Here is a 25379-nt window from a genome sequence, read left to right as displayed (position 1 = left end):
TAATGAGACTTGTTTGGACATTGTCTTTGCAAACAGTAATGGTGTTCAAGGCTTCCTTTTCCTTAAAAATATCAAATGTATGGTTTACTGTCAAGTTTCAGATTTAGCAACTTACCTGCAAAAATTCAAGGACAGGTCATAACTAAAAAAAAAAACAAAATCAGAAGATTTTGGTCATGAGGTTCTTTCACATTTTATTTGAAAACCGTGGGCTGTAAATTAATTACCAAACTATTTACATGGTAGTACTGAGGTTTTCTGGTCCTTCACACCACAACAGTAGTGGGTAGTGGGCACAGTGAGTCCTAGTCCTTGACAGAGGTGGTGTTACTGGTGATTCTCTTCTCTTTGCATATGAAGTTGCTGACCTCACTGAACAAAAGTAAATGTAGCTGGGACAGGAAAGGCCTCATTACATTAACAGGATAAGCAGGGCTAGGCCATTAACTTTGTAAAATTACTCTTATCCCAGAATAAGGGCTTTATTAAGTGCTTTCAACTTCAATGTCTCCAGATGTTTTTGAACTTTCTCTCCAGTCTCATTCTTCTGGAGTTGAAAATGTCCATCTGAACCACTGTATGAGTTTCTGCAAGAAATTTAAAGCATCATTTGTATTTATAATAATCAAGGAAACTACTTAGGAATGTCTTCAAAATCCAAAGAAAGAGGCACTCGCAATTTCTTTTTTCATAATGAATACAGAGGCTATTCCATCACTTATGCAGAACTGGACAAGTAGTGAAACTGTGGAAAGAACACTTAACTCTTGGCTTGGCCATTTAGGAAAATTAACCATCTGACAGGCAAACACAAACTGACTATTACGTTTTATCCATGTAGGAATATATGCTATGATTGCCAGAACAAGAGCAGCCACATGAAAACCTGATTTGCCCTAAGGACAAAAACGCTGAAACTGATGTAGAGGAGCAATATGTTCTCTTTCATGTAGTGAAACAACACCCCCTCAACAACAACAAAGTACCTTTCAGTGACAACATAAAGGATTGGGACGTCACTGTTTTCTAACAAACTTTTGCTTCCCTCTTTAAAAACCCAAAATACTAGGGAAGATTTCTACAAGTAAATATCAATACCCAGAATTGTCTAATATTGAAAATGATTTTATTTTTTTTCTGAAAATATCTAAGATTTACAAAAGAAAGAGACTTAAAGTTATCACCCAGGAAAAGCACCATTCAGCACTGTATCACTGTGGAGGAAAAAGGTCACTCTTTAGTTACACAGGCTGTCCCAAATCCCCATGTTCTGACAACCAGTGTCATAAAATGTGAAAACCAGCACTGAGTGCAACACATCTACATTTTTAGAGCAAATCAAATTCTTTTCAATCAATGCTGTAGTAATCACTAGACAGCAATCAGTGTTTTGTCAGAGACCTCACTATATGCAGCACTGTTTAAAAGTTTAATGGCTGATAGCTAAATGGGATTTCAAGGCAAATCAAATTATTCCCCTCTAAAAGTAAAGCAGACATTCAAATCTCTTGATAGCTCTGAAAGTTTCAGGTTATTTTGCACATCCTGGTATCTAAGCCACAACATGACCACTTTGAAGAGGGGACAGCTGTTTAACAGAAATGAATTTGCTTGCTCCAAGGCTAGAATTCGGCACTTTCACCTGTGTTGCTCTGCAGTCACTTGTCACCCACAGTGTCAGCTGTGATGTGTGTTGGAGGAGTGTGAAGCTCAGGCAGAGCAAGCATGAAACACTCCTAAGAAAAGCCAGAGAAAAAAGCACCATGCCAGGAGGAAATTCTAAGGGCCCTTTTCTCTGCCAGCATTAATAAATATCTAACCAAAAGGGTCAATGAAAAGCAAAAGTCACTGGTCCAAGAATGTTGAACATCTCTGAGAAAGCAAGTAAACTGCCTCAAGTGTTAGATCCTACTGGTATAACCATAGTCAGAGAGATCCAGGCCAATGCATCATGTTCACCACACCTGCTTTCTAAAGTAAAATCCAGAGACTGAATTTGTAGTGCAAATTTGCTCAAAGTACTAAATCTGCACCCCACTTGTGATGGAGCCCCTAGAGCATCTCAGTGTGACTTTCTATGCAGTTCTGAAAGGGATGCTTGACTTCAGATTCTATTCTTCTCTCTTGATTTCAAAATATACTTACCTTGTTTTTTTTGCTGATTCTTTTTCATCTTCTTCTGAGAGTGCCCCCTCAATCTGTGGAAATTCAGCTTTCACCATCTCTGGGGTAAGAATCATGTTGAACTCAGCTTCATCTGTCTCACTAGAAATTAGTAAGATGATGAACAATTTGCCTTTGTTCTTTTGAAAGTATTGTTATAGCCAACAAGAACATAAGTATGTTTTATGCAAAAGAAACTGTGCTTTTGCCTTTGAGGATCTCTTGGGACAGGTTTTGACACATCCATACAAGTGGTTTAGACATAGTCAGTAACATCATATACAGAATAGAGGAGAAACTTACTGGTCAAGTATGTTCTCTTTGTCTCTCTCAGGTAAGTCATATAGCACTGGTGGTACATTTCTTGGAAGCATATCTAAACTGTAAGGATCCCTGTGATGGAAATGGTATTAGTTCAATGTATTAATACTAATGGTATTTTCGTATTTTGAAGCTTCACAGAAGTTGCAGTTACAACAAAGATGACGTACTTTTAAATATTCGTGGAAAATCTGGCTGCACCAGAAACTGCTGTGATATGAGGGAATGTGAGCCTGAGAGATGCTGGCTACCACTGGGTGCAAGTGTCCATAAGTCAACAAGCTTTCCAGGAGAGATGTTATTGAAAGCCCAGACTGGAATTCTCCTTCCTGGGCTAGGCATTTCTTCTAATGGTGTTGTTCTTAACCCACACTCCTAGGAGTTCAGTAGGAGTTTTTAATGTTGGTTTTGGATTTCTGAGCAGCAATTAATTCCACCTGTAGGCCCACTTTCATTTGTGGGACTAGTGACTGATCAATGTAGTTACAGGTATGAGAAACTAGTGCAGGATAGAGGCATTGTATGTTCAAATTTTTTCTTACCTAGGTACTGTATTTGTCAATGTGGGAATGTTAGAAAAAGTGGAATACTCCAGTGGTAAGAATTGTCTCCATTCCATTACTCCACAAATCACTTCCTGAAATGACAAGTGATACAACAATCAGACCTCTAATACATAATGCTGTGGGGAGAGAGGCTTGCAGGACAGCATCTTGGCTAAGAATTGAATTTGGGGAGCTGAATATTTCAAAGATCTTTCCATCACTGTAAGGATGTGAAAATACAACAGTGAACACATGGAAAGAGCAAAGAAACACTTAGGCATAAATAAGAGACATGGATTAAGCCTAACTAGAACTAGTTATTCTGACCCATGTACTGACTATTTAGGTGCATGTATAATTTATACTTGAAAATATCTTCTATCTAGAATGATTCCACCTTCCATTTTGATTCCTTAGAGCAAGTTCTCAGGAAGTACATACCCAAGACAGGTACTCATACAAGAAACCCAAAAGGCCATACCTTATGATCCAGAAATTTCTTTTGTGTGACTGGAATACTGGATCCTTTAGGACATTCCTTGGTAAAGGTATATTTTGGATGAGGACAAAGATGATATTCAATATTTGATTCACAATAGGCCAAAGGCGGTAAAAATGAAACTAATCCTGGACTGGGGTTCTAGAAACAATGAAGAGATTGTTTTAATAAATTGTTTTGAGTACCATAACAAATCAAATTAATGAAAATCCAGTTCTTAAAACTCTTGTAGTGTCCCCAGATTCTCAGCTTTGTCTTGCTGTGACTGTTCTTTTTGGTATGATCCTTCATTTTCTATCTCTTCCCCTCACCCTACAGTCTTGTCTGATTTATTCATGATCCCTGCTCTCTAAAATACAGCAATTTAGCTGTTGTCTCCAAGTCTGGAAGAAAAAACTATTTCTTAATTACTCTGAAATCCATTGTTGATTCTCTGAATAGTTCAGAATCCAAGAAGGGAAAATGGACTTTCTATGGTGGAAGCCAGTGACCATTTTGCCATCCATTTCCCTGCACTAGCATCTGTTTCTGGATAAAGCCCAGTGCTGGGTATTGTGGAATCAAGCTGTGCCTGGCTCTTACACTGATATGACAGAGGGATGAAAGAGATGCACAGAGGATCTCATCAGCACATCCACTGGAGTCCTGGCTGCATGCAGGGAGGACAAGTCTACATCATGGATGTTATGCCAAGATCACCAGACTAGCACAGTGGGCTCTGGCCCCTTGCAGCGAGGGAGGGCTGGGAGCCAGAGCCACCCAAGACAGACAAAGTGCCATGTTGGCTGGGAGATCTGCCTGTGCCCATGCACAGCCCTGCAATGAGCCCTACAGCTGTCTCTGCCTGCTCAGAGGCACCTTAGGAACCTCCAGGCTGTGCTGCACTGTGGGAAATACCTCAGGCAGTTGGTGCCAAGTAGCACAATCTACATGACAACAGTAACAGAAAAGCCTCCCATACAAGTTGCAGTGATTTTTTGAATCGCTGTGCCTAATAACCTGGAAATGTGGTTTGGGATGCTGTGAGGACTCTTAGAAACTGTAAGGCAGCAGGATGCAATGGGAACAGAGTTTGACTTCACTTTTCTCAGTTTACCCAAGGATTAGGCAGATCTGTAATCACCCAGCTGAACAGCAGGAAAAGACTTCACCTGTCCTACCTACCTGGGCAGGAATGTGAACTTACAGATGGACTGAGATGCCAAGATCATGGCTTTTCCTCTAACATCCAAATGGCAAAATAAATGGAGAAGAAGGGAGGGGTTCCATGGTGTTCCCAGAAATCTCATGATCATTGATCATTTGTAGTGTGTCAGACTGGAGGAGTCACCACTTCTCTGCTTTCACTGCAATTCTGTCTTATCATCCCTTCCCTAAACTGATCAAAGCCCACCCTAAACTGAAATGGTGCCCCTCTCAGTGGGATGAACTCTGTGACTCCTATCTATCAGGGCTTGCACTATGAAGAATTACTCTCACTCTGGATAGTTTTAGAACCAATCTGAGTAAGAAAATGTGCCACAAATTCCACATCAGGTTTCTGATGAAACAAGATACTTCTGCTCCCCTCTTAGGTTCTTTATGGAAGTTAACTCATACTTACAAAAATACGAAGTGGGTTGCTTTCTGTTGGGTGGACTAAAGCTTGGGGAGCAACCAGTTTTAATAGGCTGATATCGCCTTTTGCTGCTGCTTTGTCAAAATCTGTCATCTGAGACAGCTGCCTCTCAGGAGAAGGAACAACTTGAACCAATTCATCCTTGAAAAACACAGACATCAAAGATTTTCAGGGTGCGGTAAATCTTTTGGTAAAAAACGTTGAGGCAAAATTAATCAAATAACTGTGGAAATGTAGGGTTGGGAGTGACTTTGTTACCTGGGCTCCCTGCCTCAGTGGTCGAGAAAGTTTTACAGGCTTGTAACTTGTAGCTGCATAGTGTGTGCAAAATGGCTGATACTTCATAATGTTGCAATGCTGAGGAACCTACATGCAAAGAAAAAAGATGTGCAGTAGAAAATGACAATAATCACTTTTCAGTTAATTCATAAATGGTATGGAACATTTGGCTTTATTATGGACAAATCACATCTCCATGGTAAAAAACACTTGGAATACTCTCCCAGAACATGGTATACAACCAGAACTTTTAAAAGCCATAGGACTTTGATATTTGTGATACAATAATTTCAGCTCAGGTGATTCATCTCTGTCTGGAAAGAGGGGACAATTGCTGGCTGCAAGCTGGTTACTTACGGAAACTGGTGAGATTTGGTTTTAATAAAAGCATGCTAATCTTATATATATATAAGATTATATATTATATATTATATATAATTATATATATAATATATATATAGCCTTATTAAGGCAACATTTTTACTGGGCTGCACACAAGGCACTGAATCAGGCTGGAAACATTTAACTGGACAGGTAAGAGAAACATGAGGGGGCTGTACTGACTCACCTTCAAGTCATAAAAAGGAAGAATGTATTCAACTTTCACATCTACAGATTCAATAGGAACTAGGCCAAGAGCATCAGGTGCCTGAAAGAGAACAGGATTTAAAACCAGTAACATGGTGGGCATTTTGTTTTGTATTGGTAGCAATCCATGTGTACAGCTAATTGAAAACATATAGAAGTAATTATGCAAATATTTGATTTATATAGTTTGATATTTCTACTGTTCTTTCTTGGACTCCAGCATTTCAGTTATTTGTTTTTTCTTCTGAAAAACGGATGTTAACTAACTCTGAACGTTAATGTACTGCTCACAAATTTAGGATACAATTAAGATAATGAAAAGATTTTTTTTACTGTTTTCAGCAGAATCCATAGAAAATCTGAAGTCCTGAATTAATTTGTCAGAACCCCAGAACACCAGTCACATTGCGAAATTTTAATAAAAGGACAACCAGCCCTTTGTCTCCAACAAAATTCTATCTGGAGTGCTGACTAACATTTGGGTTATTGTACCTACCAAATAACTGTCTAGTTCATGAGAACTGAAAAAGGGGAATTCAAAAGGCAATATACGATCTTCAGATATGCTGGAAGAAAAGTCCTTATGTTCTTCACTCTTCTCTGCTTTGCTGAAACTCCTGCTTTCTGTCATGAGTGGAAACCAAATATTAAGATTTTGTAATATATCTTAATGCACTGTTTCAGAAATAGAATCAAACCATAAAATGTATTTAACATTTTCCTAAACCAGGATGTCTAGTAATTTTAACATAAAAAGTTAATACTTCCTAAAGACTTTAAATGTCACATCTACAAGATATGAGCACAATACCTTGAATAGCAGACAGATCTAATTTCCCCTTTCCTAAAAAGACATAACAGCCCACTCCTTCCAGCATGGTTCTCAACAAGGCTGAAACAAGTCAGAGGCCTCTCTTACACTTAATATCATTAAACCTTCTATATGCAGCATTCCTGCATCTCCTGCATCATGGGAATTAAAAGTGCCTATCTGCAGAAGCAGGAAAAGGCCCAATATGGAGCCGTGTGTCTCAGGAGCTGTCAAATTGTGTGTATCTACAAGGAAATGGGAAATAAGAGACTCAAATTCTTCTCTGTCTCCCATTTACCCAACTGTGACTCCCATCCAAAGCCAGTTTTCTTCTATGATATTAAATAACAAGTCACCTTTCCAGACCAGCACTTTTATTTCAGTATAAAAAATTAAAAACACTTCTGTGAGAAAACAAAGAGGACAAAAACTCAGTCCAGTTCTGGCCACCTGGCAATGTGTCTCATGGTTCCTACTGTCTCATTTCACTGAGTTCAGACATCTTGCCTTCATCACATTCAGGTGTCTTTCCCCCTTCCATCCCCCCTGCAGTAAGCTTCTCACATGCTGCGACTCTCACCTCTTTGACTCCACCTGATCTGTTCATTTCCCTGTCTCTCACACAGTCCTGTCTGCCCTTTCATTGCTTCTCAGGTAGAACCACAGAATGCTTTGGGTTAGAAGGGACCTTTAAAGATCACCTACTCCAACCCTTCTGCCAGGGGCAGAAACATCTACCACTACATCATGTTGTCCAAAGCCTCACCCAAGCACGCCTTGAACAATTCCAGTGATGGAATGTCCACAGCTTCTGCCCTGTTATTAAGCAGACAAACTGCAGGGGAAACTAACTTTCCTAAGAAGAGGTAATCAGATTTCTTAAATATGGTAATGTGTATGAAAAATAAATGTATCTTGACTACAGCCATTTCCACCTTTTAGCAGGACCTGTTGCCATAGGACGAGTGGTAATGGTTTTGAACTAAAAGAAGGTTGTTTCAGACTAAATGTAAGGAAGAAATTTTTTTGCAACAAGGATGGTAAAACACTGGAACAAGTTCCAAAGAAGTAGTGGATGTCCCATCCCTGAAAACATTTAAGGTCCTGCTTGACAGGGCTCTGAGAAACCTAATCTTATTGAAGATGTCCCTGCTCACTGCAGGAAAGTTGGACTGGATGGCCTTTAAGGTCATCCAATCTAAATCACTCTATCCCTCTACCTTGTCACACTTCCATATTTTTCTGGAAGACTCCTTTTTAAGGACTCTGTCTTTATGTTTATATGTAATGCACCTGACACACAGCAGCACAACCTGAATTATCATAGCCCATGGCCAAAATATCACCTTGTTCTTCTAATCCTTACCAGACACAGACCCCTCCTCCAGACCTCTGGCCTCCCTGGTCAGTCCACGGAACAGAAGCAATAAACGATTTAGACGAATCTGAATCAAAATCTGAGAGAATGATTTTTAAATTTAAGTCAAACATCCTAAGATTTACAGCCATAGAAATACTGTATACGTTACACCTGTACTTATTCTCCAGAGCTCACTCAAACATCTCTATTTGAGAATTTTTAGGATATTTTTCTGTTTAGGAGAAAATGGGAAGGAAAGATGTAGAATGGATCTCAGCTCTATAATGACATTATACAATACGTACAGTTAAAAATTTTAATTTAGACTTACAGGTTAATCAGACTTTTTTTTTTTTTTTTTTTGGCTAGGTTCTAATCCTTCAGCTGTGTTTACTGGCATATACAGATTAAACAGAGGGTGAACAGTCAGTTAACCAGAGCCATATGAATATTTGTGGCTCTGAGAATGAGAGTAAACAACAACTGCACTGTTTTTGCCCATACCCTACAGGGTAAAAATGAAAAATCCTAGGTTTTAATATCAGATGGCCATTTGGTCCTCTCTTTATTTGTACAATACAGAAAAGAGCATTTAATTTCAAGACCTCAATTTTATGAATAGATCAAAGACTATCCAAACTGGACATTGGAAGACCAGGACATTTCCATTTGCTTGCTTCATTAAGATTTACCGGGAAAGAGCAAGTGGAGATGCAAGACAATATTTAAACCAAATGAAATAAGTGATTTTACTGACTGGTCCTCAGTTTCAAGGTCTATACCTCTTTTCTTTGAATTTTTACCTGTTGTTTTCCATGTTCCCATCATGTAGCATTGCAAAGATCCTCCATCATCAGTAATCTCAGAGGAGTTGGAAGGTGCTGCTCTCTCCCTCTACCTTCCAGATTAAGTGTCTCCTTACAGAGTAAGTGCTCTAAGCCCTGAAAATCTTGGTGGCTCTAAACTGAACTCACTCCAGCTTATTAAAGTCTTTCTCGTATTAGGGGCCCAAAGCTGGGTACAGTATTCTATATGCATTTTCAAGCTTTCTATTTTGTACAGAAGTATTTTTTACTTTTAAAAAAATCTGAATTTATCTGCATTTGTTTAGTATCAATTGCAATATGAAAGATGAGTTGAATACAAACTTACTCCAGATCCTTATTTCCTGGTGAGGGAGGGACATATTTATAAAACTACCAAATCCTTAGCTAGCTGTGAACACTCCTGACGTGCTTGTTGCATGTTCTTTTGTGCTGTTTCCCAGGTGTCATACCCTCACACTGCATTCTTGTTGATGTTCACTTTACCTTGTATGCTGCTTGTTGGAATTTCCTGAGCATCCTCTTTCTGCTGTCCCAAGGGTCATTACGGAGCAAGCTGAATGTGGGATGGACACTTGGTTGCTGCAAAGTGTGTTTTTAAAAATAGAAACAGAAAAGAAAAAGGACAACCCTTTATACAACTAGATAAGGGAGAAATTTTCTCCATCCCAAGCCATTATTTGGCCTGAATCCATATGTTATTTCTAAATACTGAAATTAGGTCCAATGAAAATATTTGCAGCATTGGCATTTAACCAGAAGCCTTCGCTGCAGGGCTTAATGGGAGGTAATCACCAAGTATTTGCAGATGTAGTACAAGGAATGCACAGATAACGTGGCATCCACAGGAATGACCAACACAGACTGACTTTAGTGCACTCCATGGGCAGTTGGACAGCAGAGAGGACAGCTCTACCAAATACACACTTTATCTTGCACAGACATGAAGTTGAAATAGATATAAGGACTCAAAGCAGGCACCCAGCAAAGCCAGTATCCTTTCTCAAATAATGGCACATACCCAAAGAAGAGTGAAAGACACCAAAGAGAAGGGTAAAAAAATCTAAGTACCAGAAAGGTTCCTATTAATCTGACCTGCATGTAAAGGTTGGAAATCTTGTGAGATGTTTAATCTTACAATAAGGCATGAGAAAGCTTCTCTTGAGAGATCTTTCAGAAACAAGAAATATATATCTCAGGTTAGGTCTGCAGATTTCCACTTGACCCTCATAGTAGATCAGAACATTAGAGGATGAGTTGTGCATGTAGCATGGTGCTTGCCCTACCTAAAAGTAAAATGGGAAATAAGGCACTGACACAGAAATAGGAATATCAGGAGGAAAGTATTCAGTGTCAAAAATCTATGGCTGTTTGTTAGCTTGGGAGGTGATAATCTTGCATGCATATAGAAGGCTATAAAAACATACGAGCAAACCTGGTCAACATGCCGGGTAACACGTCTGAAAGAAACTTTTACTTCATCCCTCTGAAACTCTTCTTCTATGATAGGATCTCCTCTTTGGAGCTAATTTAAAGAAAAATCACATTACCACAAATCATCCAGTGAATTTTATTCTCCATTACAATTAGGGAAACTCACAATGTAACATTGTGGAGGTGTCTAATAAAACACAGACTTCATTCCCTTTTAGGGTGTGATTATTGCAACCCTTAAGCGAGTAAAACAAAGTGAAAAATGTCTTTTCAGGTCTCTTTCAATCACACCTCTGTCCTAATGACACATGGTTTGCTCTGCATAGCCAAATCAGCAGGTTAGGAAATAGGTGCTTCTAAACAAAGTTAACATACATCTAATTCAGTGATACATCAATCACACAATTTAGATCCTTTTTTCACTCAATCTCCTTCCTTTCAGTATTAAATATAATGATTTATATTGCCTAATTCCAATGGCTTTTACCCAATGTATAAATAATTTCACTCCCACAAACAGTTGGAAGTCAGTGGGATGCCAGAAGCTACTTGAATACCCAGGAGGCACACTGGGAAAAGTATTTCCTACCACCAAGTATTGCTTATTGCTGTTGTCACCTCTGTGGAAGAGGACCAGCAGTGTGCAATGACTGGAAGAAACCAAAGACAGAGGGTATGAAGATGCTGAAGTGCAACCTGATGAATTATCTCCTCATGGCTCTGTGTGGGAATACTGACCAGATCTAGCTCTTTGAACGTGAGCCATTCAGGACAGCAGCTCCTCAGAGGTACAATACAAACAGAATGTTGGATGTGGCCTTGGTGCTGACAGGATTATGCAGGAATGTGGCACTCTGATGAGATTGCATGGCTGGGTGCAAATCTGCTCACTTGGACAAATATTGTTACATTTCTGATAATACCTTACCCTTCTCTCTGTCTACCTCCAAGATAAAACCCCTGAAACAATGATGCACAGGCAGAATCAAGATATGACTGCAGTAACAAGCACAACTAGCACAGGTTTGCACTGATTAATGAAGAAAAATTGAACACATAGAGAGCTTGATACAATTCACTAGTGCACTGCACAATCTGAAAGTATAAGTTTGATTTTAAATTTAAAGAAAAAACATCAAAGACTAACCTTGTATTGCTCTTCTTCCCTCTGTCGGCTTTCAAGAACCTTTTTTTTAAACTCTACAGAGATTGGATCACTTCCCTTATGAACTTGCCTGCATTTACAGTGAAGACAAGACAAATGTTTTACTTAATGCACAGTTTGTTTTATTCAAAGGCTAACAGACTTACTCTTGTCCTAGGGTGCCTAGGTGTCCAGGACATTCAGTGTAGAGCTGATCTGTGGATTTCAAATGAAACCATGATGTGCTTACAGATCCAACTGTGTTCTGCTTTGCACCATTTGATGTACAATAGAATAATGAAATTATTGAGGTTGGAAAAATCTTCTAAAATCATTGAGTCCAGCCATTAACCTAACACTGCCCAACACTCCACTAAACTATGTCCACATCTATCAGCACTACATGTACATGTTTTCTGAACACTTCCAAGTGTAATTCTGCTCTTATTCTATTATTCATTTTATCCTTGATTTATTGATAACCATGACAAAATCTTCCTTTGCCCTTAAAGGGCACAAGATGAAATGCCTGATTACAAGGTTAGCTGAACCAGGTTTTCAGCAGGTTTCTTTTTGAATGGAACAATAAGGCAATCAAAGTCCTCATTGGGTACTACTATGGAATACAACTGAGTCTGCTCTTAGCTGGAGAGAAAAAAAAATAAATAAAACAACAGTAATTTAGACTTAAACCAAATGTATCAGGACACAAAATGGCAGCATTCTGCACTGGTGGATATTGCAGATATCATTCATAGAAGCCTTGGTTAAACAAATCCCAGCCGTGTTAACATGCTTAACTAACATGGTTGACTAACACTTACCACTTAAGATGATTTGCTGCTTCTTCTTGAATATTTTGTTTGACTTTTAGTTGAAACATAGCTTCCTGCATCTGTCTGTTTTTTTTCCCTTCTTTGCCTTTGGACATGGCTATAGGAACATCAGAAAGCTATATCACACCTCAATTTGGATTTGATTTTTAATTGTGAAAATTAAGATTCATCAAGATAACTATACCCATTAATACATAAAGCTAAGGTGAGAGTTCTCATAGAAATAATCTCTCAGCAATTCTGAAGCCAAGCTCCTCATCAGAGTGACAAACAATGTTAAGACCAAGTTTATGCTGCGTAATTACTTTACCTTCTTTTATGTCCTTTAACTTCAATTTGCCTGGTTCCTGAATCAAAACAGTAGCTACAGCATGCGGATTTGACAAGTCTGTGGGGATTCTGAGGTTCTGGTATTCAATTTCCTATGAGATATAAATTAATAGGAAGAAACAGAAACATGGAAGATTTCCAGCCCAGGAAAGTACTTGTAATTATTATCTTTTCACACCTTTAGTTTTTGAATAGGCTTCAACTGGAGTTGGCTGAACCGGTCTCTTCTCCACAACACGGGTTTTCCAGACACAGCTTTTTTCTCTGGATGACTTTGTTGTTCATCAAAATATTCTTTTCTAGACGACAGAAGGACACATATTCCTTTCATAAATATTCTCTAATGTGGCATATAAGTCAAATTTTTTTCACAAAAAAAATAAGTACAGTCCAAAAGACTCAAAACCCCCTGCATCTTGCAAGGCCTCAAAAAATAAGAATAATGAGTGGGAATGATAGAGCTGAGGATGCTCAACATTTCTTTAAGGATATGTAACTCCTCATTATATTTATTTTGCTTGTTTCATTTCATATAAATTAAGGATGGTCTAAACAAACAGTGTAAAAAAGCAGGTACATGTATCTACAATAGAATTGCATCAGTGCATTGTAAGTCTCCAAAGAAACCAATGCTTAAAATGATCATAGCAAAAGGGTAGGAAATCCTATTACATGAATATCTTTTAGAGCTGGGCAAAAACCACTCAAAGACCTGTCAGCCACACATACCTCAGAGCCAGATGTGGTATTGACGTTCCTGTGAATACACACACATGGGGTTTTGAGTGAAACTCTGAAACCCGTAACTGCATTGTCATTTGTGCTGTTCCATACTCAAGAGGGGAATACTTCACAGTTACTTTGACTTTTCCATTGCCTGGAATGATTCCTGTGATTAGAGGAGAAAAACAGTAAGAGTCCATATAACATGAGCCCACTTTAGTGTGCTGGAATTGATTCTGGGCTACTTCTTTTAAAACAACTTAATTGTTTAAGTGGACGGCAGTAGGCATGGAAAATCTTTCAGGTCTCAAAACATCTTTCAAAAACTGTCTGCTGCTAGATAATAGAAGATATTTTGCAATAGCGAAGAGATTTGACAGTAGGGCTATAATATTTCATACTGCTGTGAAAATGACTGCCTGTTTATATGCAGAAATTTTGCACTTGCATCTGCTAGTTTTAAGTCTTTGGCACTTTCTGCTTTCATGGGCAAAGCATTTATAAACATATTCCTCTGTACTTTTCCAAGCTAGGGGACTCACTGGATTTGATGCATTACCTGTCTCTGCTTGACCTTATTTCCTTACTACCTATTCCATTATTTTCTCCACCACTTTAACCACCATTCATATTCCTAAACATTCAGGGCCTTTCCCAACCTAAGTGATTCTATGACACTCTGATTACTCTGAGCACAATGGCTTTGAGTAGGAGCTGAAACTTTTTAGTGCTTTTCAGATGGCCTTCAGCCATAGTTTCAGGCTACCAAAATTTCTGACTTAGGTTTTACTGGGATGACCCTTTTTACAGAGATGTTCTTCTGGGAAGATAAAGGCCACATGGAGTGTTTGGAACATCCTGTATTTTGTCAGAGCTGGCATTTTTTCATAGCCGGGCATTGCCTAAAGAAACTTACAGCCAAGATGGATATTTGCCATGAGGCTGCAAATGGCTGGCAGCATTTACCTGCAAAAGCTTTGCCTGAGGTGAAGGATTTTTCTGTACAAATACACTGTCACAAGTAACTACACTTAATAAATACAGATTTAACAAATAGAATATTAAAGAAGTCAGTCTACCAAATGTTGGCTGGACAGTGAAGGCTCTGTGAGGCTGAATAATATCAATGTGGAATTCAAAATCTATGGGACAGCTGCACTGCAATGGGATAACATACTCCTTACTGAAAAGAGATAAAGGAAAAATTAAATTCATCAAAGTACAATTGTCCATCAATTACAAGCTGGGAAATTGTATTATACACACCATGCACTAAATCACCTGCATTCAGAGGGGTGGGTTATTTATTACTGTGAAAATCATAATTTCTCACTGTCCCAAAATAGCAAAATACTTCAGATATTTCATCCCCCCAGGAAATAAGAGATAAATCTTGATTTTAATACTGGACATTACTTTGTCCTACCCATACAGAATTTGATTATGGAAAAATTTTTAAAAATTACTTTTTCTAAGTTATTTATGCCTATCCTCAAATTCTTAGATTGTAGTATCTAGCAAGTACAAACAATGCAAACTGGAGCAACAATGAGTACAGAACCAGAAATCAGCCTTTTCCCATGGCCCTCCTTGTAAAAGATGATGAGAAAAGAAAGTGTTGAAAACTCCAGCACATCAGAATGATGGAACTTTAACCACTATAGAAATAATAATGCTGGGGCCTAATTTTCAAAATAGCCCTTTATGTCTCATGCAGGTTGTATGAGGAGTATTAGCACATATTTTTACAACCTGGCTTGCCTTTGCATGCAAGTGTTTTCATAGACCAAACTGAAACACAAAAGCTTTGGTGCAACACCATTTATCACCCTGCATAATCCATTTATGCAGGCTTATTTCTGTTTTTTATCAGCTGTCTGACTGAAATCCTACCTTGCTGATTAGCAAAGAATGCATGTTACACACAGTGCTCCTCTGGAAAGCACATTTTAAAACGCCTAAAGAAATAAGCAATCATTTTGTTCTTTTTTCTCTGCCATATTATGGCCTATTCATTAAGAAGATGCAATGGCAGACTGGGCAGGAAATTAGTTTTAGGGTATAGAGAACCTTGAACAGCAAAGTGCCTTAAAAACAAGCCAAATATGTCACCTGTTGCCTGATGAACCTTCTGTACCTAGGGAGAATGGTGGGTGGTAGAATATAGATTTTATACTACATTTATGGAAGTAAAAGGCAGCTTTTTCCATTGACTTAATGGGCTATGGATTGAGCCCAAATTCTCTTGGATTCTGTAAAGTACCAGCTATCTCAGAAAACTTTCATTTTTAGAAATTTTTTTTAATAGTTTAATGATAAAAAATACTGGTAAAAATTACAGTTTGAAACCACAAGTTTTGTCTTCAGAAATTCTTCCAAATTTCCTCAGGAGTATCTTTGAGCATCCCTGCTGTGTTGAAAAAAAATTCCCATTATTTAAAATTACATTTTGTTCTCTTTCTAGTATCTTCTCTGTATTCTGAGAATATGAAAATTCTGTATACTCCAGCACTAAAACACAGCAAATAACAGAATCACATCATGCCTAGAGGCCCCAGAATATCAGGAGTTATGTTCAGTCCTGTGAAAAACTCACAATGTTATGATTCACTGAAGTTTTAACAGACTAAAGGGGATTAGAAAAACAAACAAACAAAAAGACTCAAGTGTTATTCTGCAATGCTGGGCTCATTTTTACTGCAGAATTTTGCATGTTTCTTTTATGTGCCTTCCCTATTCATATTTCTGTGCTTCAGTAAAATTCATGAGTTACTTTCAAATCATAGGCTAAGACAAAACCACCTGCTAAGACTTTTACTTCCTAGAATTCACTCAAATCTTTACACTAACAAAAATCATCATAATTACAACTAATATAGCAAATATACTGCACAACTAGGCCCTAATATACAGAATCTACCTTCTTGGTTTCCCCTTCCCAGTTCCTATTAACAAATATTACTGATTACTTCATGAGAACAGTCAGTGCTATCCATGCAAAAGACAAAGTAAGATGAAGTCCAGCTCATTAAATACTTTTAAACACAAGAAGCAAAAAAACCCCCAGGCCCATCTTTATATATGTTTAGCTTGCACAGCATTTACCTTATGGTGAATGTGCACCTGAAACAGCTCATATACTGAATTATTTTGCAGTCCAGATGATAGCTGAGTTTTTCTTAAGACTTTCAAGACATTATGTTGTATGAATAGAGGAAAATGGGATTTTTCAGTGCTTGGGCATGTCTTGCAAAATGTGGACAAATCTCTATCCTTTAACTCACCTCTGACCAATTGATACATCAGACAGATTTATAAATGATGGAAATTCTACAACATTCATAGCAGGGTAAGCATGCATAGGAACAGCAAAGGTATCCTCTCCCTGCAAACACACAAACAAACAAGTGCAAATATTTATATCTTACAATTAGTAAATCATAGAATCATATAATGTTAAGGATTGGGAGGAACCTTAAAGATCATCCAGTACCAACAGCCCCTGCCATTGGCAGGGACACCTCCCACTAGACTGGGCTGACCAAGGCCTTATCCAACCTGGCCTTGAACACTGCCAGGATTGGGGCATCCTCAACTCCCTCCCCTGTGTTCCAGCGGCTCACCACCCTCACAGTAAAGCATTTCTTCCTAATAGCTAACCTAAATTGCCTGTCTTTCAATTTGTACCCATTACTCCTTGTTTTATCACTACAGTTCCTGAGTCCCCCTCCAGCTTCCTTGTAGTCCCTCTCAGACACTGGAAGGCTGCTCTGAGGCCTCTGTGCAACCTCCTCTTCCCCAGGCTGAACAGCCCCAACTCTCTCAGCCTGTTACGGAAATAAACATTTCTCTAGTAGCTGGCCAATAAGTGGGCATAAAACATCTTCAAGATTTCACTGTTTTGTACCTCAGAATATTAGTATTCTACCTGCTTTCAGTATCCTTCTGACTTTCCATACTTGATACAACTCTCTAGAGCTCCTCAAAGCTGTTCAGCTAAGACATTACATCAACGTGGCACAAAGACTGATCTACTAGCAAAGCATAGCAAAATAAGTTATATAATCTTACCTACTGCTCTGGGATGTTTACAGAGAAAAAATTTTAATTCTTTAAATTAAATACTCCAATCAAGACTCGCTGGGAATAAATCTATGTGTCTCTAGCAGATTAACTATACCTTTGTCATTATCATCATGCTCCAATACTTGTTTCATTCCATTACAACTCTGTGTTTTGCAATGAAGCCTCACCTCACAGTGAAGTCGGATGCAGTCATAGTAATACCTCCATTCATCAGGGCAAAAATCAACAGTAACCACAAGGGACAAACCAGGGACAAGCCGGTGCTAGAAAATGACACAAAACAATTAGAAGCCATGTAAAAGCTGCTTATATGACACAAAACCTGTGCTGCATTCAAAGAGCAGTGTGAAGACTTTCTGGCACTTACTGTTTTGTTGTATTTGATCTGAAAATACGTAGTCTGGGGTGGTATTATGTGAAGGTTTACTGCATTGGTAGAAATATTTGTCAGCTTCTGTAGAACAAAAGAACACACAAACCACAAAACACTTTACAATATAAGAGGTCAGTTAAGAATGCCGACTGTACTTTTTGTAAAACCTTCCATAGCAGAGAAGTAATAATTTCCACTTTAGCAGAAATGATTCTAAATATGCTCTGAATTTAAAAGAAAGCTATGCAAAACTTACATCCTGCATTTTTATTCTTTGGAAACAAGTTACAATTTTTAATCAAGGAATAACAGTTAGTCTTGCTAGGAAGATGCTACTATTGAACCAAATTCTGATGCTGTTTTGCTTATGTGCAAAAGGAACAAATATTTTATTTGGAACAAACAATTTATTGATCACTTTTAGGGACATCTCAAATAACAGGAATTACATAATACTTCATGGTTGTGATTTGGTGTACAACCAACAAACTTTTGGATAGTGACAGTTCAGCCTGTAAATCCTCCTGCATTTGTTTACCTTCATTATATTCAGAGAACCTAGTCCTATGTAACTACTGACCTCTGTCTCAAGACATTTAAAACATGAATAACAAAGGGAGACATAGGGAAAGCAGAGAGTAAAAAAGGAAATACCCAAACCATTCACAAGGAAAGGCAATCAAACCTATGCATAGAATTTCCTTTCTCAGAATAAACTGTTCTTGGCAAAAGACCAAAGATGCTTTCAAAATTTTCCCACCAGTGAACATGCTTGCAGACACGGTGACAGTCCAAGGACATTTTGAAAACAAGTCTCTTGTGCAGTTAAAGTCCAAATCCTTCATTCATGATGTGCAAGTCACATATCACAAGCACTGATGCAGACATGGGAATCAGGGAGTATAAAGCAGGGTGATGCTCACAGCCTGGTACTCATCTCCACTGAATTTAAGTGCTGCTTTTTAGAGCACTCCCCAGGCCAAAGGCCTCATGACCACAAGAAATCAACTCAGATTCTGCTGTTCTTTTATGAGCCTCAAGGGGATCCCTGCTCCAAAACTTACCAGCATCTGTTGGTGATGTTTTCCAACTTCATACCCTCCATAGTGTAACACAGCAGGCTCAGCCTGTACAACCCTGCTCCTCTGACATTCTAAATAAATCTCTGTAGACCACAAAACAAGGAGAAAAAGAGACCAGAAACACACATGATGAGTGGTACTTTCAATGATGCAGTCTAGTTATGCTATACTGATTTATTATCAAGGAAAAAAAAAATATATATTATTTCTCCTTTTAAGTAGGCATGAATTTATAAATGGAAAGTTATAGCACCCCATGATCCTGCCACCAGTTAACTTCTTGGCATCATGGCTTCAACAAGCCACCTCAAAACTTTAGGGTCAGCCAGGATCAGCACAGCTACTATTTATTTTCTGACTACCCCTCCCATGATTTGGGCTCTCAGGAAGCTGCAATTTAAGCAACAGGATGGGAGTTACAAGAAAAACAACGGCCAAGTGTGTCCTAGAATTGCCACAAGGTTGGGAACAGTCAGAGAGCAGGAACTTACTTGATTCCAGCAGGTGATTGGGGACAGCACGTCTTTTTTTTGGTTCCTCCACGAGGCTGCTCAGGACACTGGGTACTTTCTTGAAGGACCCCTGAGCAACTGTGATGTCTGGGGAGCCTGACTGAACCAGGTCCATGTTAGGACAGAAACAGGCTCTCAATGGCACTAAAATTCCTCAGTGCCTGGGGTCAAATGAAAACAACATAATGATCAAAATGTCTTCTTTCACACTGGTAATATCTGTTGCCTAAAACTGCCTAAAAACATTTAGGAGAGGGAGCTACTTTTTTTCCCTGCTGAAGTAGATTACTCTATGTGTGCTAAGTACAAGGAGAGAATGATTCCATTTCATGGAAACCTTGCTCCCACTGCAAGGCCTAGCACTTAGGGCATCTGTTCTAAGGCTTGCTGGGGACATTTTCCTTCAGGTGTGTGTAAAACATCTCTCTCTTCCTTTATGTCCCCCAGCAGAGAGGAGAGAGCAGGTTCTGTTAATTCCACTATCTGAACTGATTTCTGCAGAGATTTTCCTTCAATCTCTCAAATTGCTAACTTGCAGAATAATTTATAATTTTTAAATATTAATATGAGGGATAAGAAAACTGGCATTTGAATCTTCTGTTTGGATAGCACCATCTGGGTTATTTGTTCAGTGAAGATAACTGTAAATCCAGAAACCCACAGGCATTACAGATCCTGTGCTAAGTATGCAGACTTATCAGAACATAAACTTCTCTAATGACAAGTGAAAATTTTACATAATAAAGACACCAGACATGATCCATCCAGCAGAAGTTATCTTCGTAAATACAGCATGCAGAGCCCTTGGCTCTTGTATGAACTGGAAAACCACATGGAGAAAAAGACATGATACTTTGAGAATAAGTACTGAATTCAAAAGCCATGCTGGGATTTTCAGCACTCAACAGTTTCAAAGCTGAATCATTACTCTACATCCCCCATTACGTTTTATGGTCTCATCTCTGGTATTTGTCTGATTTTCCAGTCTGCTTTAGATCTTTCAGGCACAACTTGAGAGGTGCTTCAAGCTCATAAAGTGCTGTTTTGATTTATGGCTTTGTGCAGTATTAAATAATAAATAAGCAAGAAGCTTAAAATAATGTGCTACCAGGACCCTGGCCTTCATAACATTTTCCACTCAATAACTCCAAGCAGAAATTTTCCACTCACAATGGAAAACCTGCAAGAGAAGCTGCATTATTGTGCACAACAATAAATTTCTTCTGAGGTAGGGAGACCAACCAAACTCAGAAAAAAACACTGCAAAAGATTCCTAAACATAAGGATAAGGCTTACATTTTTTCCACTTGTGTTCTTCAGCTTTAATTTATACCACTGCCACCCTCCTTCTCCCAGTCAGCATTCCACAGTTGGAATGCAAGGTTGGAAAAGGTGTAGGCAGACATAAGCCTCCTCAAAGGATTCCTGGTGTAACCTTTTCAATAATTCACAGTAATGATGCCATCACAGCTCACCAACTTCAGTAACGCACTCCGTGTTGCACAAAGGGCTAATGCAGGACAAATCCTTAAGGTCTGTGAATGTCTGAGAAGGTTCTTAAGAACCTGACGTTCTTAAATTTTCCAAGACAGCTGTGTCTATCGAGAGTTTTTTTGTGCGTGTGAAGCCACGGAGAGAGCTATGAAACCGTGGGAGCCCATGGCAAAACTCACCCCAAACGCCCTCCGACCAGGTTAATGCCCTTGTCAGCGCTCGGGCTTTGTAATCCCTTCTCGTTTCTCGGAGCTCCTCGCACCCCTCACCACACCGAAGGATGCGGCGCAAAGCCGCTACAGCTGCGCGAGGCTGGGAGAGGCATCGCTGTACACACAGCACGTACCTGCCGCTGCCACGGCCTCCAGCCTGAGGGAGCCCCGGCACGGCCCGCTTCCCCTGGCAGCTCTCCCGGAGCCCCGGCACAGCCCGGTTCCCCTGTCAGCTCTCCCGGAGCCCCGGCACAGCCCGGTTCCCCTGTCAGCTCTCCCGGAGCCCCGGCACAGCCCGGTTCCCCCTGTCAGCTCTCCCGGAGCCCCGGCACAGCCCGGTTCCCCCTGTCAGCTCTCCCGGAGCCCCGGCACAGCCCGGTTCCGGTGTTAGCCCTCCCGGAGCCCCGGCACACCCCGGTTCCGGTGTTAGCCCTCCCAGAGCCCCGGCACAGCCCGGTTCCCCTGGCAGCTCTCCCGGAGCCCCGGCACAGCCCGGATCCCCTGTCAGCTCTCCCGGAGCCCCGGCACAGCCCGGTTCCCCTGTCAGCTCTCCCGGAGCCCCGGCACAGCCCGGTTCCCCTGTCAGCTCTCCCGGAGCCCCGGCACAGCCCGGTTCCCCTGTCAGCTCTCCCGGAGCCCCGCGGCCCGGCCCGGCCCGGCCCTCACGGCCCCGCGGCGGTCGCTCGGCAACGGGGCGGCCGGGCTGGGCCGCGCCACTCGCGGCTGGGCAGGGCGGGATCCGCACAGCGGCACTCCAGCTCCTCTGATAGCAAAAGTACAAAAAAAGAGAAAGAAACAATTATTTTTTTCCCCCTCCCCAGTAAGCATCGTTTTCAGGATTCCCGGTGTGGCCACAGACAAAGCAGAGGCACTTCTTTCCCTTTAAATGCTCTCGTGTATTTACACCTAAATTTTTCTTACTTTGTTTAAAACAGATTTTGTAAGGTTTATTACAATATTATTAAAACAAAACCAAACCATCTCTTTTTCTCTTTCCCCCCTCACCTCTCCCTACTCGTGTGTTCTCGCTTTCAATATTAAGGGGTTATATTAACCCCTTGGAAATGAATCCTGGAAACTTTTCTTCAGTCTATTTTTCATACCACCCATAAATTATGAGGGGTTTTACCTAAATGGGTACAGGGGAGAAGGGAAAGCAAAGAAAGCAAAGTTTCCTTCCTTTCTTTTTTGTTTTTCAGACAGCTGATCTGCACTAGGAATAAAATAAATCACTTCTAGTTTTTCTAACACAGGGGTAAAATGTGTTCAAAAGTAGTGCAACATTCATTTTGGACAAAAAAGTAAGCAAGAAACCTCCAGATCATAAATTCAGATCCCACAACATAGTTCCCATACTTAATATTATGTAATTGCTTAGGGTTATTAAACTATTCCTATACCCTTGACATGATGTCTTAAATATAGGCATAATACAGAAAGCCAGAATTATTTCCACAATGAGTTTTTTTCTTACATATTCTAAGAATACAATTGTTCACTTTCAGTTTTTCTAACATAGAGGTAAGATACAATGTATTTCTCCTCACAATTCACATGTACATCAGACTGTTTGGACAGTGATAGCTGAGTGTAAACCAAAAACCATGTCTGCTTCTATGTTGGAGGGTCTAATGATGCAGCTCTGGAGAACCACTCTGTAAATTTCCTGGGAATCACCAAATCAGTGGAAAACGCAAGTGAAAAGAGTGATTTATCAGCCTACAAAGCTCCAGATTTCTTTGGGAAGGCTGATATAAATAAAGAATGTTAACCAGGGTTTAAACAGGTGATTCTTGACTCAATTTCATCTCTGTATTCCAAATGTCAGATGAAAAATGTGTGGCCTGACTGTCAAGCTGTAGTAAAGGCATTGCAAACAATTTAATTATTTAGCAAAGGGAGGAGAAAATTTAGTTGCTTCAAGCACTAATGGAATTTTTAAGTATTAATAAATAAATATTTACAAAGTTGGTTAGTATTTGATAAGTAAACAATCCTACAATCAGAGAAGTACAAAGCAAAGTAATTTCTTTTATTTACTCCTAAAGTTAAAGTAAAAAGTTTTTTGAAATTGTGTGAACAAATTCAGGTGTTTCTGTCCCGGTTTAGATATCAGACCTGAAAGAAATTCTAGCTGTGACAAATTTACAAGGGGTATACTGAGTAGGTATAAATGCAAATACACACAGCTATTGTTTAATCAAACAAATGTCCCATTTGGGGCTTGGTGAATTCTTGGTAATAATCCTTTGTAGTCTGCAGCTGCTGTTAGGTTTCCCAGCTCTCCCTGTTTGTCCCACTGGGCTGACATCTGCTGTGAGTCAAGCAATGGTTTGTACAGGTGAGAATTTCCCAGGTTTTATTTTGCATCCATCTTCTTTCAAACACTTATCCTGCACGTGAATAAAATGGGAGGATCACAAAATATTAATTCACACCACTGGTGTTAAAATCCAGCATTGACTCTCCAGCTCCTGGGCCTATTTTGGAAAAAAGCCCCATACTCCAAAGTACATTCAGAAGCAAAGCTTTCTCAATTACATAACTGCAAGAAAGAGTGCTGGCTTTTAGGGGAAGATGCTGCAATATGAATGGAATAATAGAATATTCCTTAAGCCAAAGGAAGAGAGCGAAAGATTTGGCACCCCACCGAGATGATGCAGCATTTTCAGTGTGGTTCCTTCTGACTACTACAGTGACATTGTCTGGCTGCCTCTCAGACCCCCTTTCAACAGTTTGTTTAACTCTGATATTTTCAACCAAGCTCTGTGGGGAAGCAAATGTCTTCAAGAAATGAAAATCACTACAAGGTTAGTGGACTGGGGCAAGGAAGATTTTGGGGGGAAGGATGCTGTGTGAGTGTGGTGGATGAACAGGACAGAGCTAGTGTGGAGTTAAGCAAATGCTGCTGCTCTGGGATTGCAAGGAGACAGGAGGATGGTGTGTAGGGAAAGAGAGAGCATTGCAATTCAACGATATTCACAAGCACATACAGAGAGGAATTGGAGTCAAGATGGGCATGGAAAGGGCAGCACTTGCTAGGAAACTCAAATTCCTTCATTGTGCTGCTCAGCAGATGACTTGTTTAATCCAATGGTAGGATTTTCAGCGCACAGGCAATTAGCCATAGATTTTTCCTAGTCATTGACTTTACTGGTAAACCTGGAACACATATATGTTCTGGGCAGCCCTTCATTAAATTTGACCTGTCTGGTGGTGGTAAATTGGAATAGGTGGTAAAAGATGTTTTGAGACATGCTGAGGACTGTCATGCTTTGAGAAAGAGCACTGGTACACAGTGCAAAGTTTGGCTCTTTTTTGAAGCCTTATTCAGTATTGTGCTAGAAGTGAATGTGAAAGCAAGGGTCTGGAGTGCCTGCCTCGGCAGCTGGGAGCACACACCCAGCTAAACACACAGCCCCTTCACAATAATTTTGCCACAGAAATAAAACCAGAACAACAGAGAGTGCTCTGGTGACAGGTGAGGGGACTGCCAAGGAACGATCTTTGGGAAACCCAGGATGTCTCGAATTCACATCCCAAAAATGAGGTACCAGTAGGATCCAAATACAATGACGCGTTGCAGCCTACAGCATTGGGATGGAATGCAGACTGGCTGTTTCTTCAGATGCTGAATAAGATGATGAAGTCTAGGGAGTATTTGGAGTCCTCTTTTGAAGGGAAGAGCAGATTCCCTGTTTATCCCAGACTTGTCTTCGGCTCTGGCAGCTGTGCTCAGCTGGGCTTGGTGGGACATGCAGGCAGCTGGATCACCTGCAGCAAGATCTGCCAGCATCCTGATTTCTGGCTCTCAGGGATGTGTGCTCCCTGTGGGAAACATGTGCAGAGCTGTCGAGAGCAGAAGCAGTGCAGACAGCCTGAATTACATTCCTCCAACTCAGGCTTCTCAGCAGAGCAATTATTCCAGGGCAGTACTTCCCCTTGATTGATTGCCCTTGCCACTGTGGGGCTGACATCTTACAGGGGAGTCATGCTTGGTCCCTTATCGTGGGAGCATGAGGAATGATCATTACCCAGCGACACCCGTCGATAACAGTGAATAATAGCCAGGAAGGAAGGCAGACAACAGTAAGAACATGCTCGAGAGGTGCTGTAATTCTTGGGACAGGGCGCCTCTACAAAGG

The 25379-nt window shown here is 40.1% G+C and overlaps 1 protein-coding gene across 1 annotated transcript; it reads right to left on the bottom strand.

Moving 5' to 3' along the window:
• Positions 1–183: 183 nt before the first annotated feature.
• Positions 184–21650, bottom strand: CFAP221 (cilia and flagella associated protein 221). The gene is made up of 24 exons (XM_058839548.1): positions 21202–21650; positions 19508–19689; positions 18999–19099; positions 17929–18015; positions 17729–17824; positions 16760–16860; positions 14555–14658; positions 13482–13641; positions 12931–13051; positions 12733–12844; positions 12411–12519; positions 11590–11677; positions 10444–10533; positions 9495–9590; positions 8191–8281; positions 6510–6637; positions 5994–6074; positions 5405–5512; positions 5132–5287; positions 3511–3669; positions 3027–3121; positions 2467–2556; positions 2146–2265; positions 184–587 (listed from the first exon to the last, which is right to left on the bottom strand). Exons 2-24 carry the CDS (start codon positions 19641–19643, stop codon positions 464–466), a joined length of 2553 nt encoding a protein of 850 aa, XP_058695531.1. The 5' UTR covers positions 19644–19689; positions 21202–21650; the 3' UTR covers positions 184–463.
• Positions 21651–25379: the final 3729 nt, after the last annotated feature.

The sequence above is a fragment of the Poecile atricapillus genome, chromosome 5 (assembly GCF_030490865.1).
Source record: "Poecile atricapillus isolate bPoeAtr1 chromosome 5, bPoeAtr1.hap1, whole genome shotgun sequence".
Lineage (NCBI taxonomy): Eukaryota > Metazoa > Chordata > Aves > Passeriformes > Paridae > Poecile > Poecile atricapillus.
The sequence above is the reverse complement of the archived record's forward strand: the minus strand, read 5'-3'. Positions and strand labels throughout refer to the sequence as shown.